Raw genomic sequence first — 13,644 nt, 5'->3', positions numbered from 1 at the left:
TAGTTCTTGTATAGTAAATTTGTTTCAAGTGTTTTATTACAATAGTTCTTTGTTTCGCCGACCGATGTCGTGCAAGACGTTTTCCATGGTATATCTAATTCTATCCCTTCTTTAAATTAGTATTGCGCGCAGTTGTATTACTTTTCGCTTTAGTTAAGTTTCTGCCGTCGCTTTGGTCACATGCAAATTTTATCTTGGTACGCAATTACTTTTACTGGCTTCTTGTCTTCGTTCTGTCGCTGTGTTTCATCGAAGCGTTTTTATGGATTGGTGTTTGCGTAGAAACAGTACGAGGTATGCTACATTTATGACGCAGCATTTTTTTCTTAATACTCGTTTTCTTATTGTTTCTCTTGCGTTCTTTCTTTTGGATTACCTACCGATGCAGCATGTGAATGACATCGCCTTTTTACCCGGCCCGCCATCTTATTAGGATTTCCATTGGCGCGCGTCATGCGATAGATGAATTTCTACATTACCGGCAGATTTCACCGCCATTTCATTTTGTTTCCCGTAATTGTTCTTGAATTGCATTCCACTTGTACTTACAATTTAATAGCGTTTTCGATTGGCAAAACTCGTACTGCACGAGTGTTGCACGAGAAACTGAAGAAATCCATATGAAAATTGCTCTCAATGGAACATAAATATTCGTAAATATTTGCTGTCATTTGTCCATAACCTCATTTTAGATTTGTATTTATACAATGATTTAGGTAATCGACAAATCTGTATTCTAAAAAATGACTGAAACGATTTCACTATTATTTATGATAAACAATGAGGAATATAAATTTGAAATTCCTGTAAAGAACCAATTTTTGGCGTTCACTTTAAAGAGTAAATGCAACTTTTTGTAAAGTAGAAGTTATATGGCTAGTTCATCATCTTCGCTATCGCTAGATGACAACAAAAAACTCTCCAACGCAAGAAACAAATTCAAATTGGCGCACTTTTATTTTGAAAATTTGCTCCACGAGCTCTCCGACCTCGTGCGTCAAAATTTGCATTTAGTGCATAATTGTTGCATCACATTTGCCAATGGAACACAGAAAATTGCCCTAAAATTACCAATAGAACGTAAAAATTGCACTCGTGCAGTACGAGTTTTGCCAATCGAAAACGCTATTAGTATGCCACTTCTTCCAATTATAGTTTCAAAGTAGTTGAACGCGCCCATTTCTTTGATACTACTGAAAGGTTCCACCCTGTATATACAGCTTACGACGATACATACATATTTGAGAGTTGGCAACCATGCAATTTCTAGGTGGGAAAAAAAAGCTGCTTGCGCCACCTAATAAGCACGAACGGGAGTTACGTTTGGGATCTTGTCTCGAATGGCGGTCGTGAACGTTTCGTTCCATAAATGGTTGTTGTTATTTTGTGTTATTTAATGCAGGTAGTAATTTTTGCATTTCTTTATATCGTATTTGTGTTTTGTATTCCGCATTTTATATTTGTTGTGTGTTTGAATCTCTGTTTTTGAAATTTACTTTGTTTAACCGCAATGCAATCATATGTGTGATACCGTTATGCTATTGTTTTTTATTGTTTACATTTTTGGTGTAATGTTTGCTTAATTTATGTTTATTGATGTTGATTACTTGGTCTTGTCCTTGAAGTTACATTCATATAAGTTTTCATTTTATTTTAATACTTATGTGGAAATTGCTGATTCGTTTGATGTATGTACTGACTTGTTGTATGTTACTAACAATTTTCTCCGTGAATGAAGCAGTCTCGGGAAGGTGGAAAAAGAAACTGTAGTCTATATTTATGTGTTAGGGCACCTAATTCCGTGCACTGTCTTCGACATCCAACTGTAGGTTCGAAACCCCAAAACCAGGGGCGGACTACCCATCTTGCAGGAGCGAGATTACGCTAATCAAAGCTCTTCAGTTTAGAATCTATGTGTGATAAATGAGTGGCGATTCAATAATTTCCACATATTTTGTTTTTAGTCAAATTTGCCTACAAGGCCATGTAGTTTTCCATCTTGCTTTCAACAAAAGGACTTTATTGCACCAAAGATGAGTCACATCCTGTACTTTTAACCCTTTCTCAGAATCTTGGTACCTGCTTCTACCTGACCCATTGTCCCCAAAAACTTGCTTTTAACCTTGAGTGTAACCATCCTTGTGTATATGCATTTACTATCTTTGTTAACTACTGCTTAAACTTTTACAAAATATTTTGTTAATTAACTTTTGGACTGTTTTAATCAAACTGCAAGGTTTTTCTTACGTCGCACTCTTTTTATCCTTGGCAGTGACTTTTGCGAGAGTACGACACCTTTTGGCTTTGTTTGTTTTGTTTATATTAATGTACATCAACTAAATTTCCGGGTTTTCACAATCATGATAGTTACGATCATTAATTAAACAAACTTCTCACAATTTCAGTGTTTTATTTAAAATTCCTTCCCTACTGTGCTTCAGGTCAAAGCGTTGTCTACAACTAACGTAAGGAGGCCCTGCCTTAGATGTTTTATCACGTGCCACTTTTCAAATTTAAGCGGGTACTTGTTTAGTTTTAGAGGGAATAGTCATTCGGGTGGCCATTTTTTTAAAACGTTGCCGGGTTTATTTTATTTCCGTGTTCTTGTAGTGTGAAGTTAGCGTAGAACCTGGGGGTTAAGTACACTACACTACACTACGGAAATGAATGTTTTACTGTCAAAACTATTACTTTCGTCTCTTTCTTGCACTTGCAGATACCTTCCTTGTGTTTGTAATAAATTGTGATGTCGGGAATTGTGAAAATGGAACTAAAACAAGAAAAAGAGATAAATGAATTAATTGAGGAGAAAATTTTTCTCAATAATGATGTGTCTGAAACAATAAAACTGGAAATTGAGGAGACGAATTCTTCTAATGTGACACATAATTGGAAAGAAGAAAAGAAAGTACAGCAGGAAAATGAATCTGTTGATGTTATTTTGCAAAAACCTAAAGGTTTCCCATATACTAATCAACCACAAATTTCAAGCGGTTTCAGTTGTGTCCAGTGTAATTACACAACCAGTAACAAACCCAGCTTTAAAAGACATCTAATAACACACAAAACGACCAACGATTTTGAATGTGCACAATGTGATTTCGCAAGTAACTATAGATCTACCTTTAAAAAACATTTGTTAACACACAGCACTGTGAAGGATTTAAAATGCAATCAGTGTGATTATTTAACTAATAATAAAGACTACTTAAAAAGGCATTTGTTGAAACATAACGCGGCTAAAGACTTAAAATGTGCTCAGTGCGATTACGCAACGAATAATAAATACCACTTAAGAAGGCATTTGTTAACACATAAGGCTGCTAAGGATTTAAAATGCGCCCATTGTGATTACGCAACCTATAATAAATCGCACTTTAGACAACATCTGTTGACGCACAAGACGTCCAAGGATTTAAAATGTGCTCAGTGTGATTACGCCACCAATTATAAATGCCATCTTAGAGATCATCTTCTCACACACAAGACTTTGAGAGATTTTAAGTGTGCCCAGTGTGATTACGCGACCAATTATAAATGCCACCTGAAAGATCATCTCCTGACACACAAGATTTGCAAGGATTTAAAATGCAATCAATGTGATTACGTAACTAATAACAGATCCTACTTAAGAAGGCATTTGTTAACACACAAAGCTGCTAAGGATTTTAAATGTGTTCAGTGTGATTACGCAACCAATAATAAATCCCACTTTAGTTCTCATCTCCTGAGCCACAAGACTTTCAAGGTTTTAAAATGTGCTCAGTGTGATTTCGAAACTAATTATAAATCCCATCTTAGAGACCATCTCCTGACACACAAGACTTTCAATGATTTAAAATGTAGACAGTGTGATTACACAACCAAAGGTAAACGCAATTTAAGAGCTCATCTGTTAACACACCAGTTTTTCAATCTTTTTAAATGTGTCGAGTGTGATTTTGCATCCGCTTATAAATCCAGCTTCAAAATACATCTGCTGTCACACCAACCAGTTACGGATTTTAAATGCGCACAATGTGATTTCACAACCAAATCTAAATTTACTTTTAACAAACATCTGTTAACACACATCACTGTGAAGGATTTAAAATGCAATCAGTGTGATTACATAACTAATAATAAATACCACTTAAGCAGGCATTTGTTAACCCATAACGCTGCGAAGGACTTAAAATGTGCTCAGTGTGACTACGCAACGAATAATAAACACCACTTAATAAGGCATTTATCCATACATAAGGCTGCTAAGCATATAAAATGTGCTCAGTGTAACTACGCAACGAATAATAAATCCCACTTTAGACAACATCTACTGACGCACAAGATTTTCAAGGACTTAAAATGTGCACAGTGCGATTTTGCAACCAACCGTAAAGGCGATTTGAGAACTCATCTGTTAAAAAAGCACGAGTCTTCTAACCAATTTAAATGTGTCCAGTGTGATTTTGCATCCAGTTATAAGTCCAGTTTAAAAAAACATCTGTTGTCACACAAGACAACTAAAAAGATTTAAAATGTGCTCAATGTGAATATGCAAACAGTAATAAATATTGTTTTAAAAGACAACTGTTGAAAATGTGTCCAGTGTAATTGCCAAACTTTAGATTTCATTTGGTTGTTTGATTTTACATCTGTGAAAGATGGATGTGTAAGTAACAGATTAAACAGAAACCCCCATTGTAGGTATGTCACATGTTTTGATAAATAGAGGTATTGTGCATATACATTCAGAATACATGAACTTTCGGAGACTGCAGTGTTTTATTTGAGTTCCTTCCTTACAAAAGCTCTGGTTCTGAAGTGCGCCTTCCCAAACACATTTTGGTTGTGATGATTTAAAGAATTTGTCTGGATGATTGGGGTCAACGAAATATGCGTAATTTCTATATTAATCATTTTGTATGGATTTTTTAAATTACTTTTGGCTCAAGATTGCGGGAATATAGCTCAAATTGCATCCTTTTTAATGTCTTTCTGATGAATTGTGTTGTTAAACCTTGGGGTGCAAAAGTACTAAATGTGCAATTTTTTAATGGAAACAGAAGCTTTCCCCGTTTGGTACAAAAAGTCAGTAAAATCCGCAGTGTGATTTTGACAGTATTCAATAAAATTTGTGCCGGGTAAAAAAGTTGCACCAAGTAAAAAACAGTCCTGGTCAGTATAAACCCCAACGTTTCGATTTATGCAAAATTTTACCCGGAGTATACAATTTCAAGGTAATTTTAAGACAGTACCTTATTACTTACAGTAATATTTTTTTTTTAATTGTGAGCCGTACAAAAGCAAACAGAGCTACTTAATTTGTACCCGATGTGAATGGAAGGGAAAAGGAAAGAGCTGAAATGATCCTAGGTTCCCCAATCCGACACTGAAAATATTGACTTACCCTGTACTTACTGTTGGCAACATTGGTGAAAAATTACAAGCAGCGCCATCTCAAAATGACGTTACGCAGTCGCAGTCGGTTCGTTGTGTTATGTGTTGGGCCGTGAGACAATCGGGGGGTACAAAGCGACCTTGGTAGTGTTTGTAAGAAATTGTGATGTCTGCCATTGTAAAAGTTGAAATAAAACAAGAAGAAGAGTTAAATAAATTCATTGAGGAGAAGGTGTTTCTCAATAATGATGTCTCGGCAACAATAAAACTGGAAGTTGAGGAAACGAATACTTCTAATGTGACACGTAATCGGAAAGAAGGAGGAAAAGTACAGCAGGAAAATGAATCTGCTATTTTGCATAAGCATTCTAAAGATTTCCCATATACTAATGAACTGCAAATTACGAGATGTCTAATTTGTGTCCGATGTGGTTACACAACGAATAACCAACCCCGGTTCAAGCGACATCTAATAACCCACAAAACAACTAAAGATTTAAAATGTGCTCATTGTGATTACGCAACCAATTATAAACCCCACTTTAGAGATCATCTCCTGACCCACAATGTCATTAAGGATTTACAGTGCAATCAGTGTAACTACCTCACTAATAATAAAGACTACTTAAGGAGGCATGTGTTAAAACATGCGGCTGCAAAGAACTTAAAATGTTCTCAGTGTGATTACGGAACCAATAATAAATCCAATTTTATATCTCATCTCCTGATTCACAAGAATGTCAAAGATTTAAAATGTGCTCAGTGTGATTTCGCAACCAATTATAAATCCAACTTTAGACGTCATCTCCTCACACACAAGAGATTGTGCGATTTAAAATGTACACAGTGTGATTATGCAACCAACTGTAAACGCAATTTGGTAACTCATCTGTTAACACACGATTCTTCCAACCGCTTTAAATGTGTCCAGTGTGATTTTGCATCCACTTACAAATCCAGTTTGAAAAAACATCTACTATCACACAATCCTATAAAGTGTTTTAAATGTGCACAATGCGATTATGCAACCAATTCTATATCTATCTTGAAAAGACATTTGTTAAGACACAGCACTGTGAAGGATTTAAAATGCAATCGGTGCGATTACGTAACTAACAATAAATCCTACTTAAAAAACCATTTGTTAACACATAAGACTGCTAAGGATTTTAATTGTGCTCACTGTGATTACGGAACCAATCATAAATCCTACGTTAAACAGCATCTCCTGAAGCACAGAGATTTTAAGGATTTAAAATGTACACAGTGCGATTATAAAACCAACTTTAAAGGCAGATTAAGATCTCATCTGTTAACACATTGGTGTAATAATCTAAGTGGTAATTCCCAAGTAAAGATTTTGAATACGCAAGAGTTTTCCAACCAATTTAAATGTGTACAGTGTGATTTTGCTTCCATTTATAAATCCGGATTGAGGAAACACATGTTGTTACACAAGACAACTAGAAAAATTTAAAATGCACTTGATGTGAATACACAACCAATAATAATAAATATCATTTGAAAAGATATCTGTTCAAAGATTTGAAAATGTAGTTTCAAAACAAATAATAGGTAACTCCAATTTTTGGAGAAATGTGCGGACAACAAATTTTGAATGTTTCATGTTGTACTTTTACATCTCAATTTATTATGTTTACTTTATTTGACATTTGTGTACGATGTATATTAAAGAGAAATCGCCACTGTATGTTACATCTTTTGATAAATAGGCAAAAGAAGCATTTTCAACAAAAAAATTTGCGGAAGAAGCCCCACATTTTGCACAATCCTAAGAGTTCACTTCATTTCGTCGAAATCTGAGGTTGTTACTTCTAGTTCATAATTCTTGAGTTGGTGAAATTGAAAAATGCGGATAAACTTTAATAAATAAATTTTTGAAAGCGCATACGAACGCCTTAGGGGAGAATAACGTCGTAGAGAGGGTTACAGTTTTACAACAATGGTTGGTATGGATTTTAAGCAACGCGATTCCACTTGTGTCTCTCTCGGATCGCGCTTGCGAAGGGAGCGCTCGCGTTCCAGTGATTTTGTATGAAGATTGTGGAAAATTTAGGGCTTCTCCCGCAAATTTTGTTGTTGAAAACGCTTAATTAAAGTGCCCTCTAACCTGAATAACGCAATACGTATCTGAAATACTGCTAAAAAACGTGTTTGTACCATAGACGTATGTGTCTTTCTCTCATATGTCAACAAAATAAGAGAGCTACTAAAAGTGTAATTCGCAGAGTGCGGAGCCGAAAGCACGTTTGTATAGTTTGCTAGAAAAATCTACTGTTATTCGGTAGCAGCGCCCTCTGGAGTCTCAATGCAATGTACATTTTAACAGCGAATTGCATTGGTGTTCCGGACCAGCCAATTAGAGCGCCGCTCTTGCCAATTAGTTGAACCCGCCCAGAAGTGATAATTCCAAAATTTCGCAGATAAGTTCACACAAGCCGTGATTATTCGTTAATTCAAGTGTAAACGTGCGTGCTTAATTTTTATCTTCTATTGAAACTGTGATGTCGGCAATTGTAAAAGTTGAAATAAAACAAGAGGAAGAATTAAGTGAATTCATTGAGGAGAAGGTATTTTTCAATAATCATCTCTCTGAAACAATAAAACTTGAAGTTGAGGAGACGAATTCTACTAATCGGAAGGAAGAAAGGGGAGTACAGCAGGAAAATGAATCTGTTGGTGTTAGTTTGCACAAACGTTCTGAAGATCGACTGCAAATTCTGGGAGGTTTAAGTTGTGTCCAGTGTGGTTACACAACCAGTAAGAAATCCAGCTTTAAACGACATCACAAAACACACAAAACAACCACAGATTTAAAATGTGCCCATTGTGATTATGCAACCAATCATAAATCTCACTTGGCAGAGCATCTCCTGACACACAGGATTTTTAAAGATTTAAAATGCAATGTGTGTGATTACGCAACCAATAATAAGACATACTTAAGAATTCATTTGTTAACACATACGGCGGCTAAGGATGTAAAATGTGGCATTATACAACCAACTGTAAACGCAATTTGAGACTTCATCTGTTAAGACACGAGTCTTCCACCCATTTTAAATGTCTCGAGTGTGATTTTGCGTCCACTTACAAATCCAGTTTGAAAAAACATCTATTATCACACAATCCTATGAAGTTTTTAAAATGTGCACAATGTGATTATTCTACTAATGTTAGATGCACATTGAAAAAACATTTGTTAACACACAGCGCTGTGAAGAATTTAAAATGTGTTCAATGCGATTACTTAACCAATAATAAATCCTACTTAAAAAGGCATTTGTTAACACATAAGACTGCTAAGGATTTGAAATGTGCTCAGTGCGATTACACAGCTAATATTAAATCCTACTTAAAAAAGCATTTGTTAACACATAAGGCTGCTAACGATTTCAAATGTGCCCAGTGTGTTTACGTAACTAATAATAAATGGTACTTAAAAAGGCATTTGTTAACACATGAGACTGCTAAGGATTTTAATTGTACTCACTGTGATTACGCAACCAATTATAAATACCACTTTCGAGGTCACTTTTGACACACAAGATTTTCAAGGATTTAAAGTCTGCTCAGTGCGATTATACAACCAACGTTAAACGCAATTTGGCATCTCATTTGTTAACACATGTGTAATAATCTATGTGTTAATTACCGAGATAATACTTTGAAAACGCCCAAGTTTTCCAACCAATTTAAATGTGTCCAGTGTGAGTTTGCTTCCATTTATAAATCCAGATTGAGGAAACATATGTTGGTACACAAGCCAACCAAAAAGACTCAATTGGAATAGACAACCAAAATGTATAAAGTGTAATTACAAAAGAAATAATTTGTGGACACAACAAATTATGAATGTTTTATTTTACATTTGTGTACGATGTATGTGGAAGTAGGTAACAGATTAAACAGACATCTCCACTCTTTATGTTGCATTTTTTGATAAATAGAAGGTTTGTTATGTTATTGTGTAGTTCATAGACCATAGTATGCTTTGCTAATTTGCACTATAACTCAGAACTATTGAAAGGTTCCACCCTGTATATACATCTTGCGACGATACATACATTTTTGAGAGTTGGCAACCAGGCAATTTCTAGGTGGGAAAAAGCTGCCTGCGCCATCTAAAAAGCACGAACGGAGGTTGTGTTGATCATTTTGTCTTGAATGGCGGTCGTGAACGCGTCGCTCCATAAATGTTTGTTGTAATTTTGTGTTTTTTTTAATGCAGGTAGTAATCTTTGCATTTCTTTATATCGTATTTGTGTTTTGTATGCCACATTTTATATTTTGTGTGAGTTTGAATCTTTGTTTTTGACATTTACTTGGTTTAACCGCAATGCATAATCACATTATGTGATACCGTTATGCTATTGTTTGTAATTGTTTACGTTTTTGGTGTAATGCTTGCTTAATTTATGTTTATTGATGTTGATTACTTGGTCTTGTCCCTGAAGTAACATTCATATAAGTTTTAATTTTATTTTAATATGTGGAAATTACCGATTCGTTTGATGGCTTGTTGTTTGTTACTAACAATTTTCTCCGTGAATGTAGCAGTCCCGGGTGACGGGGGTGGTAAAAACTGTAACCATTTGAAGTACGACACCTAATTCCGTGATTGTGTTCGACATTCAACTGTAGGTTCGAAACCCCGTAACCAGGGGCGGGTTACCCATCTTGCAGGAGCGGGATTACGCTAATCAAAGCTCTTCAGTTTAGAATCTATGTGCGATAAATGAGTGGCGATTCAATAATTTCCACATATCTCGTTTTTAGTTAAATTTGCCTACAAGGCCATGTTATTTTCCATTTTGCTTTTAACAAAAGGACTTTATTGCAGCAAAGATGAGTCACCTCCTGTTTTTTCGCCCTTTCATAGAATCTTGGTGTCTGCTTACTTGACCCATAATTCCCAAAAGTTGTTTTTAACCTATATGTTACCCCTTGAAGTTTACCTGCTACTTTTTGTGATGTTATAATTTTATGTTATTCATTCACATCATTACAAACAATTAATTTTACAACACAATTTGATATTAATTTGACGGCTGGTTTTTTTTATTGGTAAGTCCTTTTTCCCCAGCCTATTTCTATTTTTATTCGGTGACGGGTGAACTACCATTTTCAAAGTTTATTTTTGCAATGTAATTTATTTCGACTTAAATTTCCGAGCTTTCATAATCTTAATAATTGCGATCATCAAATCATCAAAATAAAATAATTTCAAATCAAGTGTCAGCGGCCAGGTTGTTAAACCTTGAGTGAAATTGTCACCAACATAACGACAGTAACTTTTTATTTGGCCAACTGAACGTCAGTTTGACATGTCGGGAGTTTAGTGAATACATCTGCAAAGATAGTTCTTCCTACTATAGTTTCAAAGTTGTTGAACGCGCCCATTCTTTTGATGTATACACTGTACAACACCATTGACGAAACTATTATTGTTTTCTTCTTGATCGATGGAAAACTTTATTTTACAAACAAGGAAGTTGTCGTTGATAAGTTCACACAACACAATTAACTATTCGTTAATTCCTATCCTTTATCTTGCACGTACAGAGTGACCTTTGTTGAGTTTGTAAAAAACTGTGATGTCAGCAATTGTAAAAGTTGAAGTTAAACAAGAGGAAGAATTAAATGAACTCATTGAGGAGAAGATTTGTCTCAATAGTGATGTCCCTGAAACAATAAAACTGGAAATTGAGGAAACGAATTCTTCTAATGTAAAATGTAATTGGAAAGAAGAAAGAAAATTACAGGAGGCAAATGAATCTGTTGGTTTGCACAAACGTTCTGAAGATCAACTGCAAATTTCAAGAGGTTTAAGTTGTGTCCAATGTGATTACACAACGAGTAACAAATCCAGCTTAAAAAGACATCTAATAACACACAAAGCAACCAAAGATTTAAAATGTGCAAAATGTGATTATGCAACCAACTATAAAGGTAATTTTAGAACTCATCTGTTACGACACGAGTCTCCCAACCAGTTTAAATGTGTCCAGTGTGATTTTGCATCCACTTACAAATCCAGCTTAAAAAAACATATGCTATCTCACAATCAAATAAAATATTTAAAATGTGCACAATGCGATTACGCTACCAATTCTAGACCCACCTTCAAAAAACATCTGTTAACACACAGCATTGTGAAGGACTTAAAATGCAATCAGTGTGATTACTTAACTAATAATAAAGACTACTTAAGAAGGCATTTGTTAACACATAAAGCTGCCAAGGATTTCAAATGTGGTCAGTGTGATTACGCAACCAATAATAAATCCCACTTCAGAGGTCATCTCCTGGTGCACAAGGCTTTCAAGTCTTTAAAGTGTGCTCAGTGTGATTACGCAACCAATAAAAAATCTCGCCTTGGAGATCATCTCCTGACTCACAAGGTTTTTAAGGACTTAAACTGTGCACAGTGTGATTATGCAACCAACAGTAAACGCAATTTGAGAGCTCATCTGTTAACACACCAGTCTTCCAGCTGTTTTAAATGTGACCAGTGTGATTTTGTATCCACTTACAAATCCAGTTTAAAAAAACATATGTTGTTACATAAACCTATCAAAGATTTAAAATGTGCACAATGTGAATTCGCAACTAACTCTACGTCTACCTTTAGCCAACATCTATTGACACACTGCACTGCGAGGGATTTAAAATGCAAACTGTGTGATTACTCAACTAATAATAAATACTACTTCAGACGGCATTTGGTAACGCATAAAGCTGCTAAGGATTTTAAATGTGCTCACTGTGATTACGGAACCAACGACAAATCCCACTTTAGAAACCACCTCCTGACACACAAGATTCTTAAGGAGCTTAAATGTGCTCAATGCGATTACGCAACCAATCATAAATACCGCCTTAAAGATCATCTCGTGAAACACAAGGTTTGCAAGGATTTTAAATGTACTCAGTGCGATTTCGCAACCAACAATAAACCGCGCCTTAGAGATCATCTATTGACACACAACATTTTCAAAGATTTCAAGTGTACACAGTGCGATTATGCAACGAACTTCAAACGCAATTTGAGAAGTCATCTGTTAAGACACGAGTCTCCCAAGCAATTTGAATGTGTCAAGTGTGATTTTGCGTCTATTTATAAATCCAGTTTAAAAAAACATTTGTTACTACACAAGCATGTAAAGAGTTTAAAATGTGCACAGTGCGATTACACTACTAATCTTAGGTCCACCTTAAAAAAACATCTTTTAACACACAGCACTGTGATTAGTATGATTATTTAACTAATTACTTAAGATAGCTTTTGTTACGAATTTCAAATGTGCTTGGTGTACCACCTGTAAATATGATTTTAAGACATTCTGTTAAGATTTTCAAACACTTAAAATGTGTCTAATTCCATTTTTCAATTTGAGGAAACATCTCCGGACACAAAATATTGTGAATATATGTCAATTTGTCATTTTTGTTTCTTGTCACAGTTGTGTATTAATGTTGTATCTATAAGAAGTAACGATTAAACAGAAACCGCCTTTGTGCCACTTGCCAGTGTATGGAATAGTGGGTGTGAGTTGGGCCCGTGGATTGTGTCACCGTCTAGCTTCATGAAGAATTTCCAAGAAGTCCATCAATTGCATCCACACTACTCCAATCACAGGCTTTTGTTTGGGCTGCGCTCAAGATTTCTAGTGGGTTAATGTCCAACTCGACTCTTCTTTTAAGTAAAAAAAAAACAAATTGTAAAGTAGTTGAATGCGCCCATTTCGCGCACGAATGCTAGGAGCTGAAACCAATTATTATTTCCTTCCCTTTCTGACCTATAGAAAACAGCATTTTACAAACAAGACCGATGTCGTTGCTATGTTCATAAAATGCCCGCTTGACATGGAGCAATAAAAATTGCAATTGCATGCAAGTTGCAAGAAAAATTGCGAAAGGCATGCGCAGTTCAAAGCCAGCTGATCAATTGCTGCAAGAGACTTGCATGCAATTTTTATAGGACCGGTGCTATTTTTCTTGCATGAATCGTGCAATTCTAGGGATAAATCTAGTTGTTTTTGTGGCACCAACCTAGTAAAATACAGCGGCGGCAACTGTGATGCTGAGAGACGCACTCATTACTTGTTTTTACTAATCTTATTTATTCTTGTAATTTTCATGTTTCTTCAAGCAATCAAAATTTAATTTTCATTTGAGGTTAACAACTTTGTTGACAAATCCATATGTTTCTTCTGTTGGCAGACATGTGGCAATTGAAAT

The 13,644-nt window shown here is 35.4% G+C and overlaps 1 protein-coding gene across 1 annotated transcript; it reads left to right on the top strand.

Moving 5' to 3' along the window:
• Positions 1-10,807: 10,807 nt before the first annotated feature.
• Positions 10,808-12,977, top strand: LOC116160968 (zinc finger protein 99-like). Its single transcript, XM_031474122.1, has one exon. The coding sequence runs from the start codon at positions 10,998-11,000 to the stop codon at positions 12,666-12,668; it is 1,671 nt and encodes a 556-aa protein (XP_031329982.1). The 5' UTR covers positions 10,808-10,997; the 3' UTR covers positions 12,669-12,977.
• Positions 12,978-13,644: the final 667 nt, after the last annotated feature.

The sequence above is a fragment of the Photinus pyralis genome, unplaced genomic scaffold (genome assembly GCF_008802855.1).
Source record: "Photinus pyralis isolate 1611_PpyrPB1 unplaced genomic scaffold, Ppyr1.3 Ppyr1.4_LG10, whole genome shotgun sequence".
Lineage (NCBI taxonomy): Eukaryota > Metazoa > Arthropoda > Insecta > Coleoptera > Lampyridae > Photinus > Photinus pyralis.
The sequence above is the reverse complement of the archived record's forward strand: the minus strand, read 5'-3'. Positions and strand labels throughout refer to the sequence as shown.